Here is a 23,517-nt window from a genome sequence, read left to right on the forward strand (position 1 = left end):
TTTAAACAGGGTTTTCTTAAAAAAAAAAAAGTTACTAGTTGGAATCTACTGTTCCAAAGAATCTACTCTTCTTAGGAAAAATACATAATTTGTAATAAACATTAATCTTATAATAAATTAACAATGAAAACCAAAAATTTTAAAACAGTTGTTGAAAACTCCATATTTAGATCTTTAAGAGACCCTATAAGACTGTAAATTTTCCGAAACCTATAAAACTTAAGAGTCATATTAAAAATAAAACTTAAATGACAAATGTCAGTGGCAGAAGTTACCACCTTTTCATTTGAATGCTTGACTTATATTGGGTAATTCTCTTCCAAGAGACCTTCTTGGAAAAAAGAGGTGACAGCCAACTCATTGCCTAATTGATTTAGGAACAGTGCCCAGGGAGATAGTCCAATTAAGTTTACAAGCTGGCAATTAGCAGGAAGCCCTCTAAATCCCTACACTGAGAGCCTGTTTACTTTAGTAAGAAAGCAAATGTGCTAGAGATAGGAAGAGAAAGCTGTGCTTTTTGCAAGGCTGTTGTGAGTAGGCCCACAAGGGAAGAATAAAGAACAGCTAGGTATACGTGGGCAGACAGCCTTCTGTTTGACAGGTAAATGGGTAATTTAGAGGATGTGAGTGTGTGCGTGCGTGTGTGTGTGTGTGTGCGTTTTAACAGACATGCAAAACACCAAACATCCACTTTAATTAGTGTTGTGTATGGAGACACACAACTGTTAAACATGGAGTTGGGCAAAGCAGACCTGCATTATCTCGTAACAAATGAGATTCCAAACATTTTTTCTTGGACAGTATTGACATTCTGAATAGATTTAGTTGTGTTTTTATGAAGTGGAAAGAACATAGTTCTCATGTTATATCATATCTTTCAGGTTAATCAAATCATTTTTACTAGATTTTTTTCACATGTTCAACTTTAGAGTCAAGTAGATCCATTAAAAAAAAATTGGCAGCTATTTAACAAACACTACAACTTCAGAAAAATAAAAACTTAAAACTCGGTACCTCAGAGTCAAATCCTATAAGGAGTTTTAAAATGTATTTACTTTTCTATGCTTGCAAGTAGCTATCGTATGAATTAACTGAAATCTGCTTTTTTAAAATCTACGTGAGTTTCTTTCAAGAATGTTAAATTATACAAAAGTACCTAAAGTATATCACATATTTTGGGATGTAGCCAGTAAAGCAAAACTTAAGCTGACAAAAGACAAATGACTCATAATAATAAAATTTCATTTTAAAGTGTCCTGGTTGCAATGGGTTACGTTAATGTATAACTTTCAGAGATTTTGATAAATTCTTTTGAATATTTTTATCCAAAGGAGAAACAAAAGCAAAAAATTATATAAATAGCTTCAGTAAATTCTAACTAAACATCTGCTTTTCCTTCTCTGAAAATATTTGCTTAGCACAATTCCAATTTGGGAAGTAATAAAAAAAAAAGACACCTGTAATTTAAAATAATTTTTATAGAAAAAGTATTATAATCTTACAACATACAGCTCTTTAATAGACATAGTAAGCACTTTTTAAATATTCACATACCTGCATCTTAAAGTTTATTTATTTGTTTATTTTAGTAGGACAGCTTATTTTGGAAAATATCAAGTTTGAAAGCTGAGGCTTTTTAATCACGGCAATGGACAAATTAATGCAATTTCCGGATTCTTCAATATCTAATGTTCCTTCAGCATTTAGAAAACCATCCACAAAGCCTTTTTGAGGAAAGTATATGGAATAATGGTTGAAAGGCAAGTATACTTACGGGATAAGTATGCAAATCAAAAACCTTCATTCCAAGAACAGTTTTATTACCTTAATTATAACATCAGTACTAATAAACACTTTACTTACTCACCAACTTCCTTGACTTACCAAGTTTAAACAAAAGCACACCCAAGGGTCCTCTGTCAAACCTAAGGAAGAGGAGATCATAAATGTCCCTACTTTCAGGCTTCTGAGAAACAACCTGAGGTGCTATCCACTGCATTTGAACGAGGCTACTGGCGACATTAAAGTATTTATTGAATTGCAGCGTTGCCCTCGGTGAGCGGTCTTCAGCCAAAAGCTGGATGTTAATAGGGGACAGAGCCATATCAAAAATTTGCAGCTCCCCTTGGTTGCTGCCAACTAACAGAATGGCGCCGCTTGGGTGGCAGCTTATTAATGAAGGCAGAAGTTCAGCCTGGACTAAGAGCGTCACTCTACGGTGAGTTTCATAAAGAATTACTGAAGAATCTTCACAGCCCAGAATCAGTTTGTCTTCGGTAACAGTCCTGCAGCAACTGATGGCCTTCGATCTTAGCGGTATTCTGGTGACTGACACACACTGGATCTTGTTCCGAACACACTCATAAATGCAGCTGTCAGCCATGGGCTCTTTGTCTCCACCGGTGGAGCCTTCCACTGTGAGCACCTGATAAGGCAGTTTGGTGCCAAAATGAACATCCAGTGGGTTCCATTCTGTACGGATAGAACTCAGAACCTGTAAGAAATATATCAAGCATATTCAGACAGACCTTTGTTTTTCTTCGGCTGTCATACATAGGCCTGCATATTAATCCAGTATCCTACTGTTGACCATCAATTACCACTTCGAACATCAGCAACATTTAAGTACACAGCACATATACAGCACACAGGGCAAAGCTGCAGAAATTAAACTGGAAGATTTAAATATTAATGCTTTGTTTGGCAAGTCTATAAACAACTTGAATAAAGACAAATACGTCCCACAACATGTAAAAACTAATAAGGTGAGCTTTTAGGGAAATAATGTGGTTAGCAGAGTATCTAAAAACGTTTGAAGTTAGATTTTTAAAAGGATCAATAAAAGGCTTTAAACAATTGAGTTAATCTCTTTCTCATCCACTACCCTTACTGGTTCCTACTTTTTATTAGTAGGGCTGGATAAAACCCACTGCTGGATAGGCAAAGAAAAAAAATTAGAATCCTATTAATAGTCTTGTAGAAGTATTTCACTATCAGAAAGGGTATGAAGGGTTATTAAGTAGACAAATAACCAACGGAGAGAAATAATAATGCAATATACTGGTTTAAAAATTAAAATATAAAATTAGGACCTGGTAAATAATATTTTTTTAAATAATATAGTTTGTCAATACTGGTGAGAAAAAAATTTTTAAAGCATCTTTAATGTAGAAAGGAAAATCTACCCTACAGCAAATAAAATGGGGAAGAATAAAGACAAAGAGGCTATCCACTTTATTCATATGTTAATGAAAGGAGACCAAGAATCCAGGGGGTGGTTTTGGAAAAAATATTTTCTAACACTTACTTTGCCAGAAACATCAAAATCAGATATAACGTGTTGTCATTGAGTTGATTCCAACCCATAGCGATCCTAGAGGACAGACTAGAACTGCCCCATAGGATTTCCAAGGAGCGACTGGCGGATCTGAAAAAGCAAATGGTTAAGTGCTGCACTACTAACCAAAAGGTTGGCAGTTCAAACCCACCAAGAGGTACTTCAGAAATAAGGCCTCCAAAAGGTCACAGCCTTTAAACCACTATGGAGTGCAGTTCTACTCTGCACACTTGGGGTCACCATGAGTCAGAACTAACTCAATGGCAACTGAAAACAATACACACGTGATAAAATTTCATAAAACTATATATATAAAATAAAGCACGTAAAATTTGATGAAGTCTGAATAAGGCACACATGAGTTAATAGTATTGTACCAAGGTCCTTTTCCTGAATTTGACAATGTAGTTTAGTGTGGTTGTATAAGACATCATGAGGGGGAGCTGGGGGAAGGGTACATGAAAGGAATTTGCTATTTTATTTTTACCAACTTCTATTAAGTCAAACTATTTCAAAATAAAAAAGTTATTTAAAAACAAAATACATACAGCTATTTTCAGGAGTGCTGGATCGGGGAGTGGGGAGGAGGGTCAATATCCCTTTTTAAAATATTCATCCTACACATCATTGCCAAACTAATCTTCATGAAACTACATGCTTTTGCTCTAGCTTCCCTGTTCAAGCCCTTCAATGGCTACCCACTGACTAATGAGTTTAATTTTTATTCCCCCGCCTGGAACCCAAGATCCTGTAGGATCCATACCCAACCCCTTTTCTCACTCACACACTCTTTCGTGCTCTCATTTTTCTTCTCTTGACTGACAAAATTTTGATCACCAGCTATGTGCCAGGCACTGCCCTGGGTGCTGGGGATACAGCAGTGAGTAAATTCTCTCCCTTGCAGAAGACAAGGCAATAAATAGGCAAGAATATAGAATAAGTACTATGAGGAAAAAATAAAGCAAGGTAAGCGAAAGGGGGTGTGGCAGAAGTAGGAGGTTATGTGATACTGAGTCAAGAAAGGCTTCACTGACGAAGGTGATCTGAAGGAAGTGAGGAGGGGTGAGCCACGAAGGCATCTGGGAGGAGAGGCAGGAGCCTGCTTGGCACTGTCAAGGAACAACAGGAGCCAATGTGGCTAGAGAAGGGTAAGCAAGGAAGACAGTGGAGGGAAACTGTGGTGGGGGTGGTCATGAAGGTTGTGTAGTAGTTTATAGGCCACTATAACCAAACCCATTGCCATTGAGTCTATTCTGACTCATAGTGACCTTACAGAACAGAGTAGAACTGCCCCATAGGGTTTCCAAGGCTGTAATCTTTATGGGAACAGACTGCCGCATCTTTCTCCCACAAAGTGGCTGATGGGTTCAAACCACCAGCCTTTTGGTTAGCAGCCGAGTGCTTAACCACAAGCCAGGCCATTACCCAAAACCAAAACCAAATCTGTTGCTGTAGAGTCGATTCCGACTCACAGGGACTGGCTTTTTCTCTGAGACAAGAAGCCATAAGCAAGTTTTGAAGGGGGAAGGCCTGATCTGACTTACAAATTCTTCTAGTGCTATCCTCTACAGTATTCCCTCACATACTTAGAGTTCAAACTAAAACCTGCCCTGCATTTTCCCAGCTCTATAACTTTACCCATATCCTCTGCCTAAAATCTACACTCTTCACTGATACAGTCACATTTCTACTCTGTCCTATAGGGTCGCTATGAGTTGGAATCAACTCAAGGGCAACAGGTTTGGGTTTTTTTTTTTTTTTTTTAATACCATAGCCTTCAGTATGGATTACACCTCAACATAAAGAAAAAAAAAAAAATCCTCATAACTGGACCAATAAATAACATCATGATAAACAGGGAAAAGACTGAAGTTGTCAAGGATTTGATTTTACTTGGATCCACAATCAACACCCATGGAAGCTGCATTCAAGAAATCAAAAGACACATTCCATTGGGAAAATCTGCTGCAAAAGACCTCTTTAAAGTGTTGAAAAGCAAAGATGTCACCTTGAAGAATAAGGTGAGCCTGACCCAAGCCATGATATTTTCAATCGCATCACATGTATGCAAAAGCTGGACAATGAATAAGGAAGAACAAAGAAAAACTGACACCTTTGAATTGTGGTGTTGGTGAAGAATATTGAATATACCATGGACTGCCAAAAGGACAAACAAGTCTGTCTTGGAAGAAGTACAACCAGAATGCTCCTTAGAAGCAAGGAAATGCAAGACTACATCTTACATACTTTGGACATGTTGTCAGGAGGGATCGGTCCCTGGAGAAGAACACCATGCTTGGTAAAGTAGAGGGTCAGGGAAAAAGAGGAAGACCCTCACCAAGATAGACTGACACAGTGGCTGAAACAATGGGCACAAGCATAGCAGCAATTGTGAGGGTGGCACAGGTCCAGGTAGTGTTTTTGTTCTGTTGTGCACAGGGTCAATACGAGTCAGAATTGACTCGACAGCACCTAATAACAACATATTCACCTTTGAAAAACTAGACCAAATGCTATCCCAGTTTTCCAGATTCCTTCCAGCTGAGTGGTATCTCATCCCACGTTGATCCTACCCCTACAGCACCTTCCCAGCCCTAGCTCAGCCAATACCTCTCCCGTAACACTCTGCCTCCTATTTGCTTCTGACTTTCAGTTATATGCCCTCATTTTTTACTGTAAGCTTAATAACAGGAACCATTTCATGTATTTTACACCTTTTTTATATCTTGCATAGCAGCTAGCTCAAAATTGTGCTGGTAACAGGTATGCAAAAAACTTTTTTAAACCATGAATTCAAAAAACAAACATAACACTGGCCAAATATCATATTGTAGAAAGCTTACATTTTTACGAAAGAAGACTTAGGACAGGTAACTGAGAGGCCAGTGATGTTGAGTAGGGCCTGTACTTACAGAGGGACAGCCCAAAAGGAGGGGCCCAGCCAGGTAGCAGTCTAGGCCGAGGGCAAGTTGGTCTCAAGGTCCAGGGAAAAGGGTCCCAGGGTTTCTCAGTTTTAACAGTTTGTGAGACTCCTCCAATAGGCTTAGTAGTTTCACCAAGAGAAATGGAAAAAGAGAATAAGACCATAGATCAGATGGAGACCTTCTGTGGCCCACCATTGCATCGCTTCTCCTACTACCAATCCCAGATAACTCTAAAATGCTAGCCTAGGTCAGTGGCTCATCTGCTGTCCCAACTAAATGTCCACCTGGTTATTGATCGCTGGAATTCACTTAAGGGAGGAAAAAGTCCTGCGTGTCATAATTAAAGATACTATAAAAGTTTAAAGATTAAATAACACTTTAATGTGCAAAAGTTTCAGGAAAGAATAAGTCCATCGATAATAAAAATAAAATAGAGTACTTGCTAATCACTTTTTATACACTGTCTTATTTTATCTTCTCAATATTCCAAAGATAGAAAGGGTACAAGATAACAAAAAGGATGAAAGCCATTAACACCAAATAAAGTCCAAATTTGGTATTTAAAATTCATGGCTACATTCAAGAGATAAGGAAAAGGAGAGTCAGAGAGATGGTATAAGTTGCCCTTGGTCTCAAAAGTAATGAGATAGAGCTGCAGTCTGAATCCAGGTCTGTCTGACTCTAAAAACCAAGGTTTCTGCAGGGCACACTGCCTCACAAGCACAGGAAGTTTATGAATGTATTGGCTCTCCCCCATGTGATCAGAGAGAGGGAATGAGAAGAACAACCGGGCAATGAGATCCTTAATTGCGGTGAAAGATCTCCACAGAGGGGAGAATAGTGAGAAAAAGGTGAAGGGACTGAGAGACAAAATATTCAAATGACAATGGAGCCTGCTAACCTTGTCGGGGAGAAAGAAAGAAGCTTGGGCCGAGCTACATTTGTCAAATAGTGACTAATACAGGCAGCTGTGTTTCGTATGATTGAGGAGGTTTGCATGTGTTCTTAAATAGGCTAACCTCTTTTAAAGATACTCCGTTCTTGGATTGAGTGAGCTGTAATGAAAATAAATAGCATGTTTTATAAATGTAATGTAAAAACATCTCTAAAATGAACCAAATAAAAAAGCGAACTATCTCCTTAAAACAAAAACTATAAAGATGCAAAATATTATTTCTAGTTTTTGCATCTGCCTATATATGCTATGAGTCAGAATCGACTCGACAGCACTGGGTTTGGTTTGGTTTTACACAGAAAAGGATAAAATGAAAACTTAAGTTTCTTTTATGGTGTTTTATGGATTCTTTTGAAAATAGTATTATGTCAAGAAAAGACAGTCAAACTCATATGACTCAAAATAAAATGATAACATCCAAAATACCTGTATGTCCAAAGCCAACAGCCAACATCATCCTAAATGGAGAGAGTCTGAAAGCATTCCCCCTGAGAACGGGAACCAGACAAGGATGGCTTTTATCACCACTCTTATTCAACATTGTGCTGGAGGTCCTAGGCAGAGCAATTAGTCTAGATAAAGAAATAAATGGCATCCAAATTGGTAAGGAAGAGTTAAAGGGATCTATTTGGAGATGACGTGATCTTATACACAGAAAACCCTAAAGAATCCTCAAGAAAACTACTGAAACAGGATACAAGATAAACATACAAAAATCGGTTGGATTCCTCTACACCAACAAAGAGAACATCAAAGAGGAAATCACCAAATCAATATCATTTACAATAACCCACAAGAAGATAAAATACTTAGGAATAAATCTAACCAGAGATGTAAAAGACCTATACGAAGAAAACTATAAGACACTACTGCAAGAAACCAAAAGAGACCTACATAAGTGGGAAAACATACCTTGCTCATGGATGGGAAGATTCAACATTGTAAAAATGTCCATTCTACCCAAAGTGATCTATGGATACAATGCGATCCTGACCCAAATTCCAATGACATTTTTTAATGAAATGGAGAAAGAAATCACCAACTTCATATGGAAATGAAAAAGGCCTCAGATAAGTAAAGCATTACTGAAAAAGAAGAACAAAGTGGAAAGCCTCACACTACCTGATTTTAGAACATACTATTTATACTACCACAGTAGTCAAAACAGCCTGGTACTGGTACAACAACAGATACAGAGGCCAATGGAACAGAATTCAGAATCCAGAGAGTAATCCATCCACAATGAGCAGCTGTTATTTGACAAAGGCCCGAAGTCTGTTAAATGGGGGGAAAGACAGCCTCTTTAAAAAAATACCTGTATGTCTAAAATAGTATTTTAATTACATAGGTTCGGAATTTAATTCCAAGTCAGACTCAACCATCTATAACAGCCACAGCAACAATGCACAGTAGAGGAAGCACAAAAAAGGGTTTGAATCCTTGTTTTGGCAATAGACAGTTCTGTGATCTTGGGCAAGTTAGCGTCTCAGAACTGCAGCTTCTGAAGAGAAAGCCATGGATTTATAGGCAAGGACGCAAGACATCAAAAAGGATGAAAAATACTGATAGTAAATAAAATTCAAATTTGGTTATTTAGAATGCAAGGGTGATATTTCATTGTGGACTGTAAATGCGGAAAATAATTTTAAACACAGAAAAGATGTAGCTTGGAAGTTAATATTACAATGATTTAATTTCTGTACAATATTTACCACTGAACTTGGTAAAAAGTAGTGACTCAATAAACATTATTGATTGAATACATTTGAAAGATAAGACATAAATTTCCCAATTGCAGGATTTTAAATTTATTTAAATGCAAAATAATGTGATTTTTAAAGATAACCAATACGATTAAAATAAAAGAAACATTTCAGTGTATGAAAATAACAAATATGTACTCTGCCACAGTAAAGGTATCTTGTACTACAATAAAATAAAACGAGGAGCCAGAATAAATACACAGTGACAGTAAATCTACACAGAAAAAGCCTATAAATAATTTGACCGACACAGCACAGACACTTAGGGCCAACATTTAGGTCAATCAAGAAGAGAGAAATATACTCAGATGTTACCTAAATGTGATAGTAGTTCTGTTTTTAACTGAAAGGAAAAGTGGACTGAGATTTCAACTGGAATTCTGCAGTAAGAAATTTTGTATTAAAAAGTACGGAGAAACAGATAATCATCAATAAAAATGGACTCAGATAAACTGTGGTAATGAGACATAGGGGAAGAAAATTCATTCATTCAAGTCTTCTAGGAAAATGTTAATGTCATAGACCAAGATACTGAAAATGAAATGTTATACCTGAGTTTTCAGCAGCCTTTTAAAATTATCAAAGCATGCTCTACTGACTGAAGAACTTTATGAAAAAAGTGTTAATTCATTTTCTGGTTGTAAGACATTCTGTTAGTGTAGCACTTAAAAATAAGAAGCTAAAAACATCAAATCCAAAATTATTAATGCAAAACACAAAGAAATAATAGTTCTTTAAAAACCAAACTTGCACAGATGAAGCCACCTCTCATATTTATGTAGCTAGTTTTTCCTTCCAAAATGAACTTAGATTGAAGTACTACTCAGGAGATGATCGAGGTCAAGATATGACGCTAAGATAAAGGCACGAAAAATATGGTGTGTGATGAAGGAAGAAATGTTAAGTGACAATGCCCTGAAGAAAAGCAGAAAGAGAGAAAAAAACTCTAAAAAGAATGGCCCCTGGCTCCTGACACTCACATAACCAATCAAGGTTACTTGTACCTTCCATAAAGAGGAAAAAAAAAAAAACATTGTTGTTGAGTCGATTCCAACTAATAGTGACCCTGTAGTACAGAGTAGAACTGCCCCACAGGGTTTCCAAGGACTGGCTGGTGGATTCAAACTGCCAACCTTTTGGTTAGCATCTGAGCTCTTGACCACTGTGCAACCAGGACTCCTCCATGAGGCATGCTCATTATTAAAAAACCAAAGACCAACGGTTGCGGTGGAGCTGACTCCAACCCATAGCAACCCTGTACAACAGAATAAAACTGCCCCATAGTTTCCAAGAAGTGGCTGGTGGATTCGAACTCCCCATCTTTTGGTAAGCAGCTGAGCTCATAACCACTATGCTACCATGGTTCCTCCAGAGGCATGCTTCTAATTAAAAAACCAAAGACCAAACCTGTTGTTGTCGAGTCAATTCTGACTCACAGAGACCCTACAGAACAAAGTAGTACCACTCCTCTCCTCCTCAGGATTTCCAAGGACCAGCTGGCGGATTCAAACTGCTAACCTTCTGGTTAGCAGCTGAGCTCTTAACCACTGTGCTATCAGGACTCCATGTTCATCACTACCCTCTGCGAACTTCATGATCAAGAATTTGAAACTTTTCGGACTTCCAGCCAACATGGCACCACAGACAGATGCACCGCGCCGTCGCTCCATAGCGAAGACCCGAAAAACTAAGTAAAACAGAGAAAACATCAGTCCTGGAACCTGAAGTGTCAAATGAAGACATAAAGAACCCAGCCAAGCGCCGAATGGAATAAGAAACTGACAGAGAACACAGGGCAAGGAGAGATACGTGCGGAGGTCCCCTATTAGCTAACAGCATGGGTTCACAAACTTGGACTCCTGTTGGAGATCGGCAGACAGGGAGCACAGGAAAGCAGCTTCACAGAGCTCTCAGCAAGAGACACAGCACCTGGTAACCAGTGATACATGCTTTCCCACCCCTCACCCTCTCCCCACTACTCTACCTCCGTGCTTCCTGACTGGCAGCTGTCGCTTGGCCAGCTGGGAAGTGCACCGTCCATGCTGCCTGGATTAACCCCACCCACATCAGAGATCAGCAAACAGTGAGAATGGGAAAGCAGCTTCACGAAGTTCTCATTAGGAGACAGAGCACCCTATAACCAGCGATACACAATTTCCAAATCCCTACCCTCTTCCCTCTCCTCTGGGCTTCCTCTGCTTCCTGTCGGCAGCCGCAGTCTCTTGGCTTCTGGCCCAGGCCACTTGGATTTACCCCACCCACACTGGCCAGCTCCCTGAGTGCCATTTGTATGTTGATGTTGTTGTTGTTGTTGTTAGGTACCGTGGAGTCTGTTCCAACTCTAAGCGACCCTATGCACAACAGAACAAAACACTGCCTGGTCCTGAGCCACCCTTAAAATCATTGTTATGCTTGAGCTCATTGTTACAGCCAGTGTCAATCCACCTCCTTGAGGGTCTTCCTCTTTTTCGCTGACCCTGTACTCAGCCAAGCATGATGTCCTTCTCCAGGGGCTGATCCCTCCTGACAACATGTCCAAAGTGTGTAAGACGCAGTCTCGCCATCCTTGCTTCTGAGGAGCATTCTGGTTGTACTTCTTCTAAGACAGATTTGTTCGTTCTTTTGGCAGTCCATGGTATATTCAATATTCTTCGCCAACACCACAATTCAAAGGCATCAATTCTTCTTTGTTCTACATTATTCATTGTCCAGCTTCCACATGCATATAAGGTAACTGAAAATACCATGGCTTGGGTCAGGCCCACCTTAGTCTTCAAGGTGACATCTTTGCTCTTCAACACTTTAAAAGGTCCTTTGCGGCAGATTTACCCAATGCCATGCATCTTTTGATTTCTTGACTGCTGCTTCCATGGATGTTGATTGTGGATCCAAGTAAAATGAAATCCTTGACAACATCAATCTTTTCTCTGTTTATCATGATGTTGCTCATTGGTCCAGTTGTGAGGATTTTTGTTTTCTTTATGTTGAGGTGCAATCCATACTGAAGGCTGTGGTCTTTCATCTTCATTAGTAAGTGTTTCAAGTCCTCTTCACTTTCAGCAAGCAAGGTTGTGTCATCTGCATAACGCAGGTTGTTAATGAGTCTTCCTCCAATCCTGATGCCCTGTTCTTCTTCATACAGTCCAGCTCCTCGGATTATTTGCTCAGCATACAGATTGAATACGTATGGTGAAAGAATACAGCCCTGACACCCACCTTTCCTGACTTTAAACCAATCAGTATCCCCTTGTTCTGTCCGAACAACTGCCTCTTGATCTATGTAAAGGTTCCTCATGAGCACAATTAAGTGTTCTGGAATTCCCATTCTTCACAATGTTATCCATAATTTGTTATGATCCACACAGTCAAATGCCTTTGCATAGTCAATAAAACACAGGTAAACATCCTTCTGGTATTCTCTGCTTTCAGCCAGGATCCCTCTGACATCAGCAACGATATCCCTGGTTCCATGTCCTCCGCTGAAACTGGCCTGAATTTCTGGCAATTCTCTGTTGATATACTGCTGCATCCGTTTTTGAATGATCTTCAGCAAAATTTTGCTTGCGTGTGATATTAATGATATTGTTCTATCATTTCCACATTCAGTTGGATCACCTTTCTTGGGAATAGGCATAAATATGGATCTCTTCCAGTCAGTTGGCCAGGAAGTTGTCTTCCATATTTCTTGGCATAGACAAGTGAGCACCTCCAGTGCTGCATCTGTTTGTTGAAACATCTCAATTGATATTCCATCAATTTCTGGAGCCTTGTTTTTCGCCAATGTCTTCAGAGCAGGTAGGACTCCTTCCTTCAGTACCATTGGTTCCTGATCATATGCCACCTCTTGAAATGGTTGAACATTGACTAATTCTTTTTGGTATAATGACTCTGTGTAGTCCTTCCATTTTTTTTTTTTTTTCTGTTGATAGAGTTGCTTTTTTCCGTTTCTTTTGGTTTCTTCTGTGCCTCCTAGTTTTCTGTCAGCAATTCTTCAATGATCTTCTCTGTTTTCCGCTTTCTCCCCCTGTTCTGGAACTCCAATCACTCGTAAATTTTTGCTTTTGATTGTATCCAACATAATTTGCAGGGTTTCTTCATTTTTCTTTGTTCTTTTTTTCTAATTTTTCCTCAAACAGAGTCGTAGCCAAGTGTTTGTCTTCAATTTCGCTAATCCTGTCTTCCATCATTTCACAACTGCTCCTCAGCCCTTGTATGACACTGTTCATTTTTGAAATCTTGTTTATCTTTTGGATTTCTAGTTGTTTTTGTATGATTTCTAGTTGTGAATTTATTTTGGCATTTTGTTCCTGCATTATTTTCCTGAATTCTTCCATTTTTTGGTCTGTATTTTACATGAATTTGTCTGCCTTTTCCATGAATTTGTCTATTTTTTCCCTCATTTTTGCCTGCTTTTTGCTTCAACTCTTGGATAGCTCTGAATATTAGAGATTTGAATTCCCTGTCAGGTAGTTCTAGTGCCTTTTCTTCTACTGGAAAGTCATGTGGTGTTTAATTTTGGACGCCTACCGGAACCATCCTGTCCTGTTTTTTTATGTTTTAATATTGCCTGCTGTCTTCAGGACATTCAACAGTTATTTTCTTTTTTTGATTGTAGATCTGTTTGTTTTGCCCTGCTTTTTTATTTGGTCATGTCTGAGCAGGCAGCCTGTGTGTTCTTTGTTGTTTACTCATGTATGGTCATGATACTTTTCACCTCCTTGTCCAATAAGCAGGGCCATTGGTGCAGCAGGGAAGGTCCAGCTGAAGGAGAGGGGCTGGGATGGGTTGTTCATGGCATGTACTAGGGCCGACAAGGTGGGTCGGGAATTAGTTCTGGGCAGGTTCCGGTAGTCCATGCCTGTGCTGCTTGGGGGTGTGATGTTCAGTGCATGGTGCAGGTAGGCAGGAAGGACAGGGAAGGCTGTGATGTATGGAGATAATATGGACATAGGAAAGAGGAGAGAGAAACAGGAGCCAAAAAAAAAAATAAAAAGAGTGCTAAGGGAGCTTGCCATTGGTGTGGAGAGATGAGAAATGGAGAAAAACAAAAAGGAAAGAAAATAAAAGAAGGAAAAAGAAAAAAATAGATAAAAATTTGGAAAAAAAGAAAAGCCCCCAGGGATTTCCCTGGTGCAACGGCAAAGACTGGGGAAGTGGCTTCCAGGCTGCTCAGTATAGCCTGGCTAGAGGGGGTATAGATGTTGCACAGCACCAGGTATTCAGGAGACAGGAAAATGAGGTAAGTATAGAGAAACAAGAACTGAGAAATGAAGAAAGACAGAAAGGAAAAAAAAAAAAAAAGAAAGAAAAAAAGTAATGCCCCAGGGGTTCCACCAATGCAGCTGCACAGACTGGGGAAGTGGCTCCTAAGCTGTGCAGTGCAGCCTGGCTAGAAGGGGCTTCCAAGCCACGAAAAGAAAAAGAAAACAAACAAACAAAACAGTACAAAGCAAAACAAAACAAGGCAAGGAAACAAACAAAAAGCCCCAGGGATCCCACCGGAGTGGTGTCACAGGCCAGGTGAGTGGTTCCCCAGTCCAGCAGCACTTCACAGCCTTTGAAGAAGATGCAAAGATGGCACATGGAGCCAGGTGTTTGAGAGAAAGGAGGGGGAGGTGGTGAGAGGCACGGAAGGAACCAAAAGAAACGGAAAAAAGCAATAGCAGCAACAGACAAATGGCACTCAGGGAGCTGGCCAGTGTGGGCGGGGTGAATCCAAGCAGCCCAGAGCTGAAGCAGTTGCCTCCTGGCCAAGAGACAGAGGCCAATGGGAAGCAGAGGAGGCTGATTGGGTAGGGGGAGGAAGGGTGGGGTTTAGGAGAGTGTATATCACTGGTTACTGGGTGCTCTGTTTCTTGCTGGGAACTTCGTGAAGCTGCTTTCCTGTACTCCCTGTCCACCAATCTCTGATGTGAGTGGGGCATATACAAGTGGTACGAACACTGCACTTCCCGGCTGGCCGAGTCACCACTGCCAGCCAAGACGCATGGAGGTAGAGCAGTAGGGAGAGGATGGAGAGTGGGAAAGCATGCATTGCTGGTTACTGGCTATTCCATCTCCTGCTGGGAGCTCCATGAAGCTCTTTTCCCGTGCTCCCTTTCCACCTATCTCCGGAAGGAGTCCAAGTTGGCAAATCCGTGCTGCGTTAGCTGATAGGGCACCTCCACACGTACCTCTCCTTGCTCTCTGTTCTCTGTCAGTTTCTTATTCCATTTGGTGTTTGGCTGAGTTGTCTCTTCATTTGACACTTCAGGTTCCAGGAAAGATGTTTTCTTTGTTTTACTTAGTTTTTCAGATCTTTGCTGTGGAGGGACGGCGCAGTGCTTCTGCCTATGGTGCCATGTTGACCAGAAGCTGGCCATGGTGTTTTCCATTACCTCATATATATGTGAAAGCTGGACAATGAATAAGGAAGAATACTCTGCAGAAGTGAGGCAAACAAGACTTTATCTCACATACTTTGGATATGTTATCAGGAAGGACCAGTCCCTGGAGAAGGGCATCATGCTTGGTGTGATAGTTACGATTGTGTGTCAACTTGGCTGGGTCATAATTCTCAGTGTTTTGGCAGTTGTGTAATGTTTTGATCACTTACGTGTTGAACTTTGATATATGATCACCCCCATGATAGATTTTGCTGAGTGGTATTGGTGGGGCAGGACCTGTGGTGGCTCACCACCCACTCATCCGTCATCTCTCCACCCTTCACCACTTACTTCCTTCCTGCTCACCTTGCCAACACTCCTGGCTTGTTCTGGATTCAGCAGCTGTCTTTTATCATCTGACCTCTGGTTCTTGGGACTTGAGCTAGCAGCTTACCTGTTGACCTTGGGAGTCATTGATCTTCACAGCCTGCGAGCAAGAGTCCTGCTCCTCGATCTGCCAATCTTGGATTCACCAGCCCCTGAAGCTAGGTGAATCAGGAGAAACCTTGCAGTCTTGCCTGCTGATCGCGGAATTTGTCAACCTTCATAGCCTGTGAGTGGGCACCCTGCTCTCTGACCTGCCAATCTTGGGTCCACCAGCTTCCACAGCTGTGAGAGCTGGGAGAGGCCTCTATCCTGATCCATGGACTTGGAATGTTCCAGCCTCTACAGTCATGTGAGCTGTTTCCTTGATATAAATCTCTCTCTCTAGGTATTTATATGCTTTACTGGTTGTGATTCGCTAGAGAACCCAGCCTAAGACACTTGGTATAGTAGAGGGTCAGCTGAAAAACAGGAAGACCCTCAAGGAGATGGATTGACACAATGGCTGCAACAATGGGCTCAAGCATAACAATGATCATGAGGATGGTGCAGGACCAGGCAGTGTTACATTTAGTTGTACATAGGGTCGCTATAAGTCGGAACCAACTCTACAACACCTAACAACAACAAGAAAGATGAGAAGGTAAGGGGGTCAAGGAAGCTAGATTAATGGAAACAGAACAATCAGAATGGAAATAGTGACAATGCTGACACATTGTGAAAAGTGTAGCCAACGTCACTGAATAATATGTACAGAAATTGTTAAATGAGAACCTAATCTGATATGTAAATTTCCTCTAAAAAGACAATAAAGTATTAAAAAAAAATTGGTCACATTCAGAAGGTGAGAGAGAACCATTCATTATCTTGAAAACTGGTAAATTAAGGATAAAAATAAGGCATTTTATTCCGCCTATAAATTCAACCATTGAGTAAACAAATAGTAGATGAGTAGAAGTGTTTCTTTACAAAAGTATTCCATCTAATAAATGAAAAAGAAATGATAGGATTAGAATATTACCATATTGCAACCCTAATAGCTAATGAATCTAGGCATTCAGAATCAATAGCTGCTAACACAAAAAGAGACGAGAGAGAAAGAAAGAGAAACTGGTATTACGTGCCTCCTGATGAAAGAACATATTAAAAAAAAAAAACCCTGTTGCTGTCAAGTCAATTTTGACTCACAGCGACCCTATTGGACAGAGTAGAACTGCCCCATAGGGTTTCCAGGGAGCAGCTGGTGGATTCAAACTGCACCTCCAGAGCATACCATCACCTAGATAAGGTCTGACAAAAAACCCTGAACATGAGTCTGCTCAAGCCACCAGATCCAACTACTAGCTTGCAAAACTAAGGAAGGGCAGAGAAGCATGTTGAAGTGGGTCATGATTATGTAAGTAACAAAATCCACACTGTCAGAAACTACAGTTTCAACATGTAAGTTTTAAGGAAAAGAAAGGGATGGAGGGGAAATTTGTAGATTAAAAGAGATTTAAGACAAACAAAAATGTGTTAAATGGCAACATTTAAAATATGATTCATGGTGATGCACACTTAGGTTCTGAAAACTAAAAAGGTACATTAAAAAAAAAAAAAACCTCAAACCCGCGGCTGTTGAGCTGATTCTGACTCACGGTTGCTATGAGTATGAGTAAATAGATACATAAGAGATTACAAATCACAGCAGTGGTTTTTGGGGGGCAGGTAAGGGACTGAGTTGTGGCACAGCACATGGAAGTGCCTCTGGGTTAAGCTCTGGCAAAGTTTCAAGAGTGTTTTTCTTATTAAAAAACAAACCAAACCTGTTGCTGTTCAGTTGGTTTTGACTCACAGTGACCCTATGGGACAGAGTAGGACCTCCCCATAGGTTTCCAAGGAGCAGCTGGTGGATTCGAATTGGCGACCTTTTGGCTAAGAGCCAAGCTCTTTACCATTATACCACCAGGGCTCTGTTTTTCTTATAGTAACTCATTAAACTAGACATTTATTTTGTGTGGTTTTCTTTATGTGTGTTTTATTTTATAATAAAGAGACTGAAATAAAATAGCATCCCTAAAATAGGGACATTATCTTTGTTATTTGGTTGAGAGCTATTACAGCAGTACGCATTTTTTTGGGAAGAGGTGTTTCTTAAATATTTTGGCTTTCTAGTGGGATGGATTTACAATGCTTTCTGAGTGCTTCTTTTTTCAAATTACACTATATTAAAAGTTGGTCACATTTTTACTTCCCCATTAGTTGCTGTTCATGCAAATCACTGCAAAAATAGTTTTTAATTATTATGGGGAAACATGATCTTTCTGAGATTATCAAATTTCCTAACCCATGCCCACAGTTTTTAAGGCTTAATAACTCTGCTTATGTATTTTTGATTAATTGGATAAATTCAGGTGGTCTTTTCTAAGTAAGATACCTTGAAATGAGCACAATATTCAGAAAACATTATTAAATCCATTACAGCTAAAAAGTTAAATTCCTGGTCAAATACAAAGCAAAGGAAAGAAAAATTGAGTTGTCATCACATTACTGACAAACTGAATGAATAAAATAATTATAGGATGATGGTAATAACATTCCAAAAGGAAGTATGAAGAGGGTGTAGAAATTTAAATAAAAATGACTACTATATTATATGTGATAAGCTACACAATTATTAAAATACATTTCAAATGAATTTATTGATAAAAATTTTTTTTCTGCACATTATCCATTGTATATTTTTAAAACAGAATTTTTTTGTTAGACTACATAACTCTCTGTGCTTCTAATTAAGACATACTGTTGTTTAAAAAAATTTTTTTTGTTGTTGTTGTTTAGAGCTTCATGGTGTGAAATTAGACCCACAGTTTTCTAATATCCATAAAATAAATTTTAAAACGTTCCTCCTCTGAAAGACAGATAATGCAGTCACAGAGAGCTTATTTCTATGTTCCCTTTGTTTTCTTTTTCTTTTTTTTTTTTTTTTGGTGCTTGGTAAGCCAATTTTCTACTTAGAATCTACTGTTAAAACTCTCATTTGGTTCAGTATGTGGGCTTTATCCTTTCCATGGTCTGTTATGCAAAAAAAACAAAAACAAAAAAAGCCTGCCTTAAAAAAAAATTTTTTTTTTTTAAGTTTGCTGTAAAGCAGTGATACCCAATTAGAATGCATATGAGAATCACCTAGGGAACCTTTGAAAGAATATAGATGCACTCTCCCTACACGCCATCACCGATTCTGTCTGGATTGCCCTCTTTGTAAAAGCTCCCCAGGTGACCGTACTGTGCTGCCAAGGCTAGAAACCACTGCTCCAGAATCCTGCCACTGTCCAAAGAAAAGCTTATTATCTGTTCTGATTAAAGCAGGATAGGAAATGCTTTTTAAAATTCCATACTTTCATAGATTCAAGGATTACATTTTCCCTCTATGGGGCTGCTATTATTTTAGTTTGAATTTTAGAATTTTATAGCACAGTGTATTTTTTATTCTGATGATTAGTTCAAGAAGACCATTGGCCACTATTAAAAAAAAATTAAAAGAGATATGCCTGAACACTGTTTTTATAGACTGGTGGTTTTAGCTCATGATATTTTGAAATATTCACTACAATTCATAGTTAAAGATACTTATGTCTCCACAAACAAAAAAGAAAAACAATTATTTCCCCAGATATTTCTTCCAAAAATATTCACCTTTTGCATACCAAAGTTCACATAAGGATCTAAAAAATAAATCTTTACATATTTTTCCAAAAGTTTAATTTGATAAAATGACCAGAAGCCCAAATTCTAAGACAAAAGTTATTTCCCCCAAAAATGAATTATATATCTTCATATATCAGTATTGAGAAAGGGATCACTAAATACAAAATCGGTGTTGAATAAAAAATCCTGTGCAAATATCACACACAACTTTATGAAAATATACACAAAAACCCAAATCCAGGGCCGTTGAGTCGATTCCAACTCATAGTGATCCTATAGGACAAAATATTTATATAAAATGGGTAATTTTCTAGAAATACAAATTATAAAAAAACAACTCAAGGAAAAAATTAAAATCCTCCCAAACAATCCTTAAAAAATGGAATCAGGGATGAAAAATCTACCCTCTTTGAAAGACACCATACACAGGCATTTTACAGATGAGTTTCACCAACTTCCTTCCTGGTAGTGTTTCAGATAGGAGGAAAAGAAAAAACAAGTCATATCACTCCACGGGGCTAGGAAAACCTTGATGTCAAGCCTTAAAGGAATAATAAAAGAAAGTAAAATTGTGTACCAATCTCATATTTGAGCACATTATGAAACCTCTTTAATCTTCAGTCCTTACCATCTCTCTAAGTAGAATCAGGAAACCCTGGTGGTGTAGTGGTTAAGTGCTACCGCTGCTAACCAAAAGGTCAGCAGTTCAAATCCACTAGGCGCTCCTTGGAAACTCTATGGGGGGCAGTTGGTGCAGTGGTTAAGAGATGGACTGCTAATAAAAAGGTTGGCAGTTAGACTCCACCAGCCATTCCATGGAAACCCTAGGGGGGCAGTTCTACTGTCTCGTAGGGTCGCTATGAATTGGGATGATGGTGATGGGTATAGGTACACATATTCTACCCATAGCACCTTTACCACTTTAGTGCACTAAACACGTTTTCATATTTGTCTCTCATGGTGAACACTAAGATCTTTGCAGGCAAAGAGTGTTTCTTATTATCTTTGAATCCCCAGCATGTAATCCACAGTGCTCAAGCTCAGTAACTACTAAATGATGTGGGAAGAGAGAAGGAAGGGTCTTTCAGGTAGAAACACCACCAATGTGAACATGCAGGAGATGGGAAATTAACGAGGCAGTAAGTAAATTCATTTGGTCACAGCATAGATTTGTTTAACACTGGGAAGGTAAGTCAGAGCCAGTCAAGGTGGGCCTTTCAGTGCCAAGGCTGTGTTTGGCTTTGGCATTTACTGAAGGCATCTGAGCACGGTAATGGCTGAATCAGATCTGTGCTTCAGAAACCCAGATAAGCACCTATCTCATCTAAACCCTTCATTTTAAAGATTAGAAAACTAACACCAGACAAGGTAAATGACCTACCCAAGGCCACAGAACACAGAACTGACTAGAAGCAGGCAGAATCTTAGAGGAATTAAGCTTGATTAAGGTCACAAAATACAGTAAAATCTGTGAAAGCCGGAACCTGTGTAAGGTGGGAACCTGTCAGAGAAGGAAAAGTTAACTGGGTGTTTATGAGGTAGGATTCTTTTTTTTTTCTTTTATTGTACTTTAGATGAAGGTTTACAGAGCAAATTAGTTTCTCATTAAATAATTAATACCCATATTATTTTGTGACATTGGTTGCCACCCCCACAACATGTCAATACTCTCACCTTCTTGACTTAGGTTCCCAGTTACCAGCTTTCCTGTCCCCTCCTGCCTTCTTGTCCTTGCCCAGAGCTGGTATGTCCATTTGGTCTCGTTTTGTTTTATGGGCCTGTCTAACCTTTGGCTGAAGGGTGAACTTCTGGAGTGACTTCAGCACCGAGTTAAAAGGGTATCATACTCTCGGGGTTTCTCCTGTCTGTCTGACCAGTAAGTCTGGTCTTTTTTTGTGAGTTAGAATTTTGTTCTACATTTTTCTCCAGCTCTGTCCAGGACCCTTTATAGTGATACCCGTCAAAGTAGTCAGTGGTATTAGCTGAGCACCATCTAGATGTGCTGGACTATGAGGCAGAATTCTTGATAGAGAGATAGAAAAGTGGTAAGCGCCCTGTCAAAAGTGGAAAACATGTGAGACCTGGAAAAACAAGGCAGTGCTGTCAAGTTCTGGCTCTCCCAGTTTTCACTGTATGTGGCCCAACTAAGAGGTAAACCCAAGTTCGTCCAACTCCAAAGTCAATGACCTAGATGACACCACTAGCTATAGACCATATATATATCCTTTTAGCACAGTCCTCATTTCATGTAGTGTATTCATTTAAATAAGGGTAATTTGTATAATGTATAACTTACAGCTGACTTAATGATCTTTACTTGTTTTATAGGACAGAACACTTCATTGAATCCTACTTAGCTCGGTTACATTAAGTCATTTTGATGAAGTGTTTTACTCAGTGAGCTCCTGGGATGAAGATAAGTAAAATGGTGGGCATGGTCAAGAATAAGAAACAAAGTGCTTCCCTACCTTCACAAAATCACTAGGGACCCAAGCACAGGACACTACAAGTAGTTTTAGTCACTGCCACCAAATTGGAAAAGTTCCAGCAAAAGGAAACTAAAATATCTAGAGGGGATTGGCAGGGTTTCTAAAGGAGACAGAATTAAAAATAAAATAAACGAAGACTTTACAGTTTTAAAAGACATCCTGCAAGTTTATAAAACCAGAAGAGGTAGACAGGGATGGAGAAAACCTGGATTTATTCCTTGTATCTCAGAATAATATTTCTAGGAAATACTCCTTAAAGCCTAAAAAGATAACAGATTTAGAGAAAATATAGGAACATACTATTTTACCCAGTTAAAAAGTAAAAAAAAAAAAAAAAAGAGGGAGCTCTTTTAAAGTTTTTTTTTTTTTTTCTTTTAAAAAAAAGGAAAGAAGAGACTTTCCTACTCAAAGTACTGGTACAAGCTGAAAATACACAGAGGTTCACATATATAAATGTATAATCAAACCATAGTTAAGAGTAGATAGGCTGGGGCTATTGTCCTCACCCTCTTCATTAGCTCTTTCGGTGCTCCTGTCCAAGACAGGATCTTGGAGTGAGGAGGCCATTGTTTTACAGCACTCTTTACATATTCTTGTCCCAGCCATGGTTTGACACTACAGGGTCTTGTATAAAATAGGCATTTGACTAAAGTTTACTAATAGACTGACTGAAGTTTGAAGAGGTTGATTGATAACATAGCTTTAACGGGCATGAAATCATGAGCAAACAAGAATGTTAGTGCTCATAATGATAATAGTGACAATCCCAGTCGTGAATAGTGCTTCAGAGTTTACTCTATGCAGGTACTCCTCTAAACGCATCTATTAATGGATTGATCTTCATTAACGTTCGTTTTCAAATAATGAAATTGTGGCCTATAGAGATTCGAAACTTACTCATGGACGGAGGGTAGCAGAGCTAGGGTTTGAATCCAGGAGCCTGTGCTGTTAACCACTGTGCTATCCCAGCTAGCCTTCGAATTGTCTGGCTAGCCTCTAGATATGGTATTTTTAAGATTCCATTTCATATGTAAGTTCCTTTTTTCAGTGTTTGAAAAAATAAATTATAGTTAAAAAATTATTCATTTATTTCAGGATAGAAAAACTAATAATCATATTTTATTTGCTCTTCATAACAATGCATATATTAGTTTTCACTTTACCTCTAGCCTTCCTTGAGCATGACCCAGGAGCAGCAGATTGGCTCTGTCCTTCTCAGAAGAAATAGGGGCCCAAGGCCAAGCATCATCACTGTACAGGGGCCACCAGCAAACAACCATATCCTGAACATAATTGATAGCTAGACGGCGCTCTGTTGTCCTGTTTGCTGGACCAGGTATTTCATAATAGGAAATCTAATGGTTTTAAAAAAAAAATACGAAAACATCTCTTAAAAGATGCAAAAGTCCTCAAAATGTTACAAAAATTAAAGCATTGGTAAATGCAAGTAAATATGCACATAAAGATGGGCTTAAGAATATGTCAGAATTTACCAAATTCATTTGACACATATAAAAAAGATGTATGTTCAAAATTCTCCCCATTTCCAGCAGAGGAAAAATGTGAGTTAGGGAGGAATTGGCTCTAGCCGTTCAAATCAATACCAAAATGTA

The 23,517-nt window shown here is 39.1% G+C and overlaps 1 protein-coding gene across 1 annotated transcript in view; it reads right to left on the bottom strand.

Moving 5' to 3' along the window:
* Positions 1–23,517, bottom strand: part of WDPCP (WD repeat containing planar cell polarity effector) — a 328,314-nt gene that overhangs the window by 156,836 nt on the left and 147,961 nt on the right. Inside the window, exons 11-12 of the mRNA XM_023552524.2 lie at positions 23,068–23,259; positions 1,885–2,494 (exon numbers count right to left, since the gene is read on the bottom strand). Of these exons, the coding sequence (XP_023408292.2) occupies positions 1,885–2,494; positions 23,068–23,259 (802 nt within the window). The remainder of the gene's footprint in view (positions 1–1,884; positions 2,495–23,067; positions 23,260–23,517) is intronic.

The sequence above is a fragment of the Loxodonta africana genome, chromosome 15 (assembly GCF_030014295.1).
Source record: "Loxodonta africana isolate mLoxAfr1 chromosome 15, mLoxAfr1.hap2, whole genome shotgun sequence".
Lineage (NCBI taxonomy): Eukaryota > Metazoa > Chordata > Mammalia > Proboscidea > Elephantidae > Loxodonta > Loxodonta africana.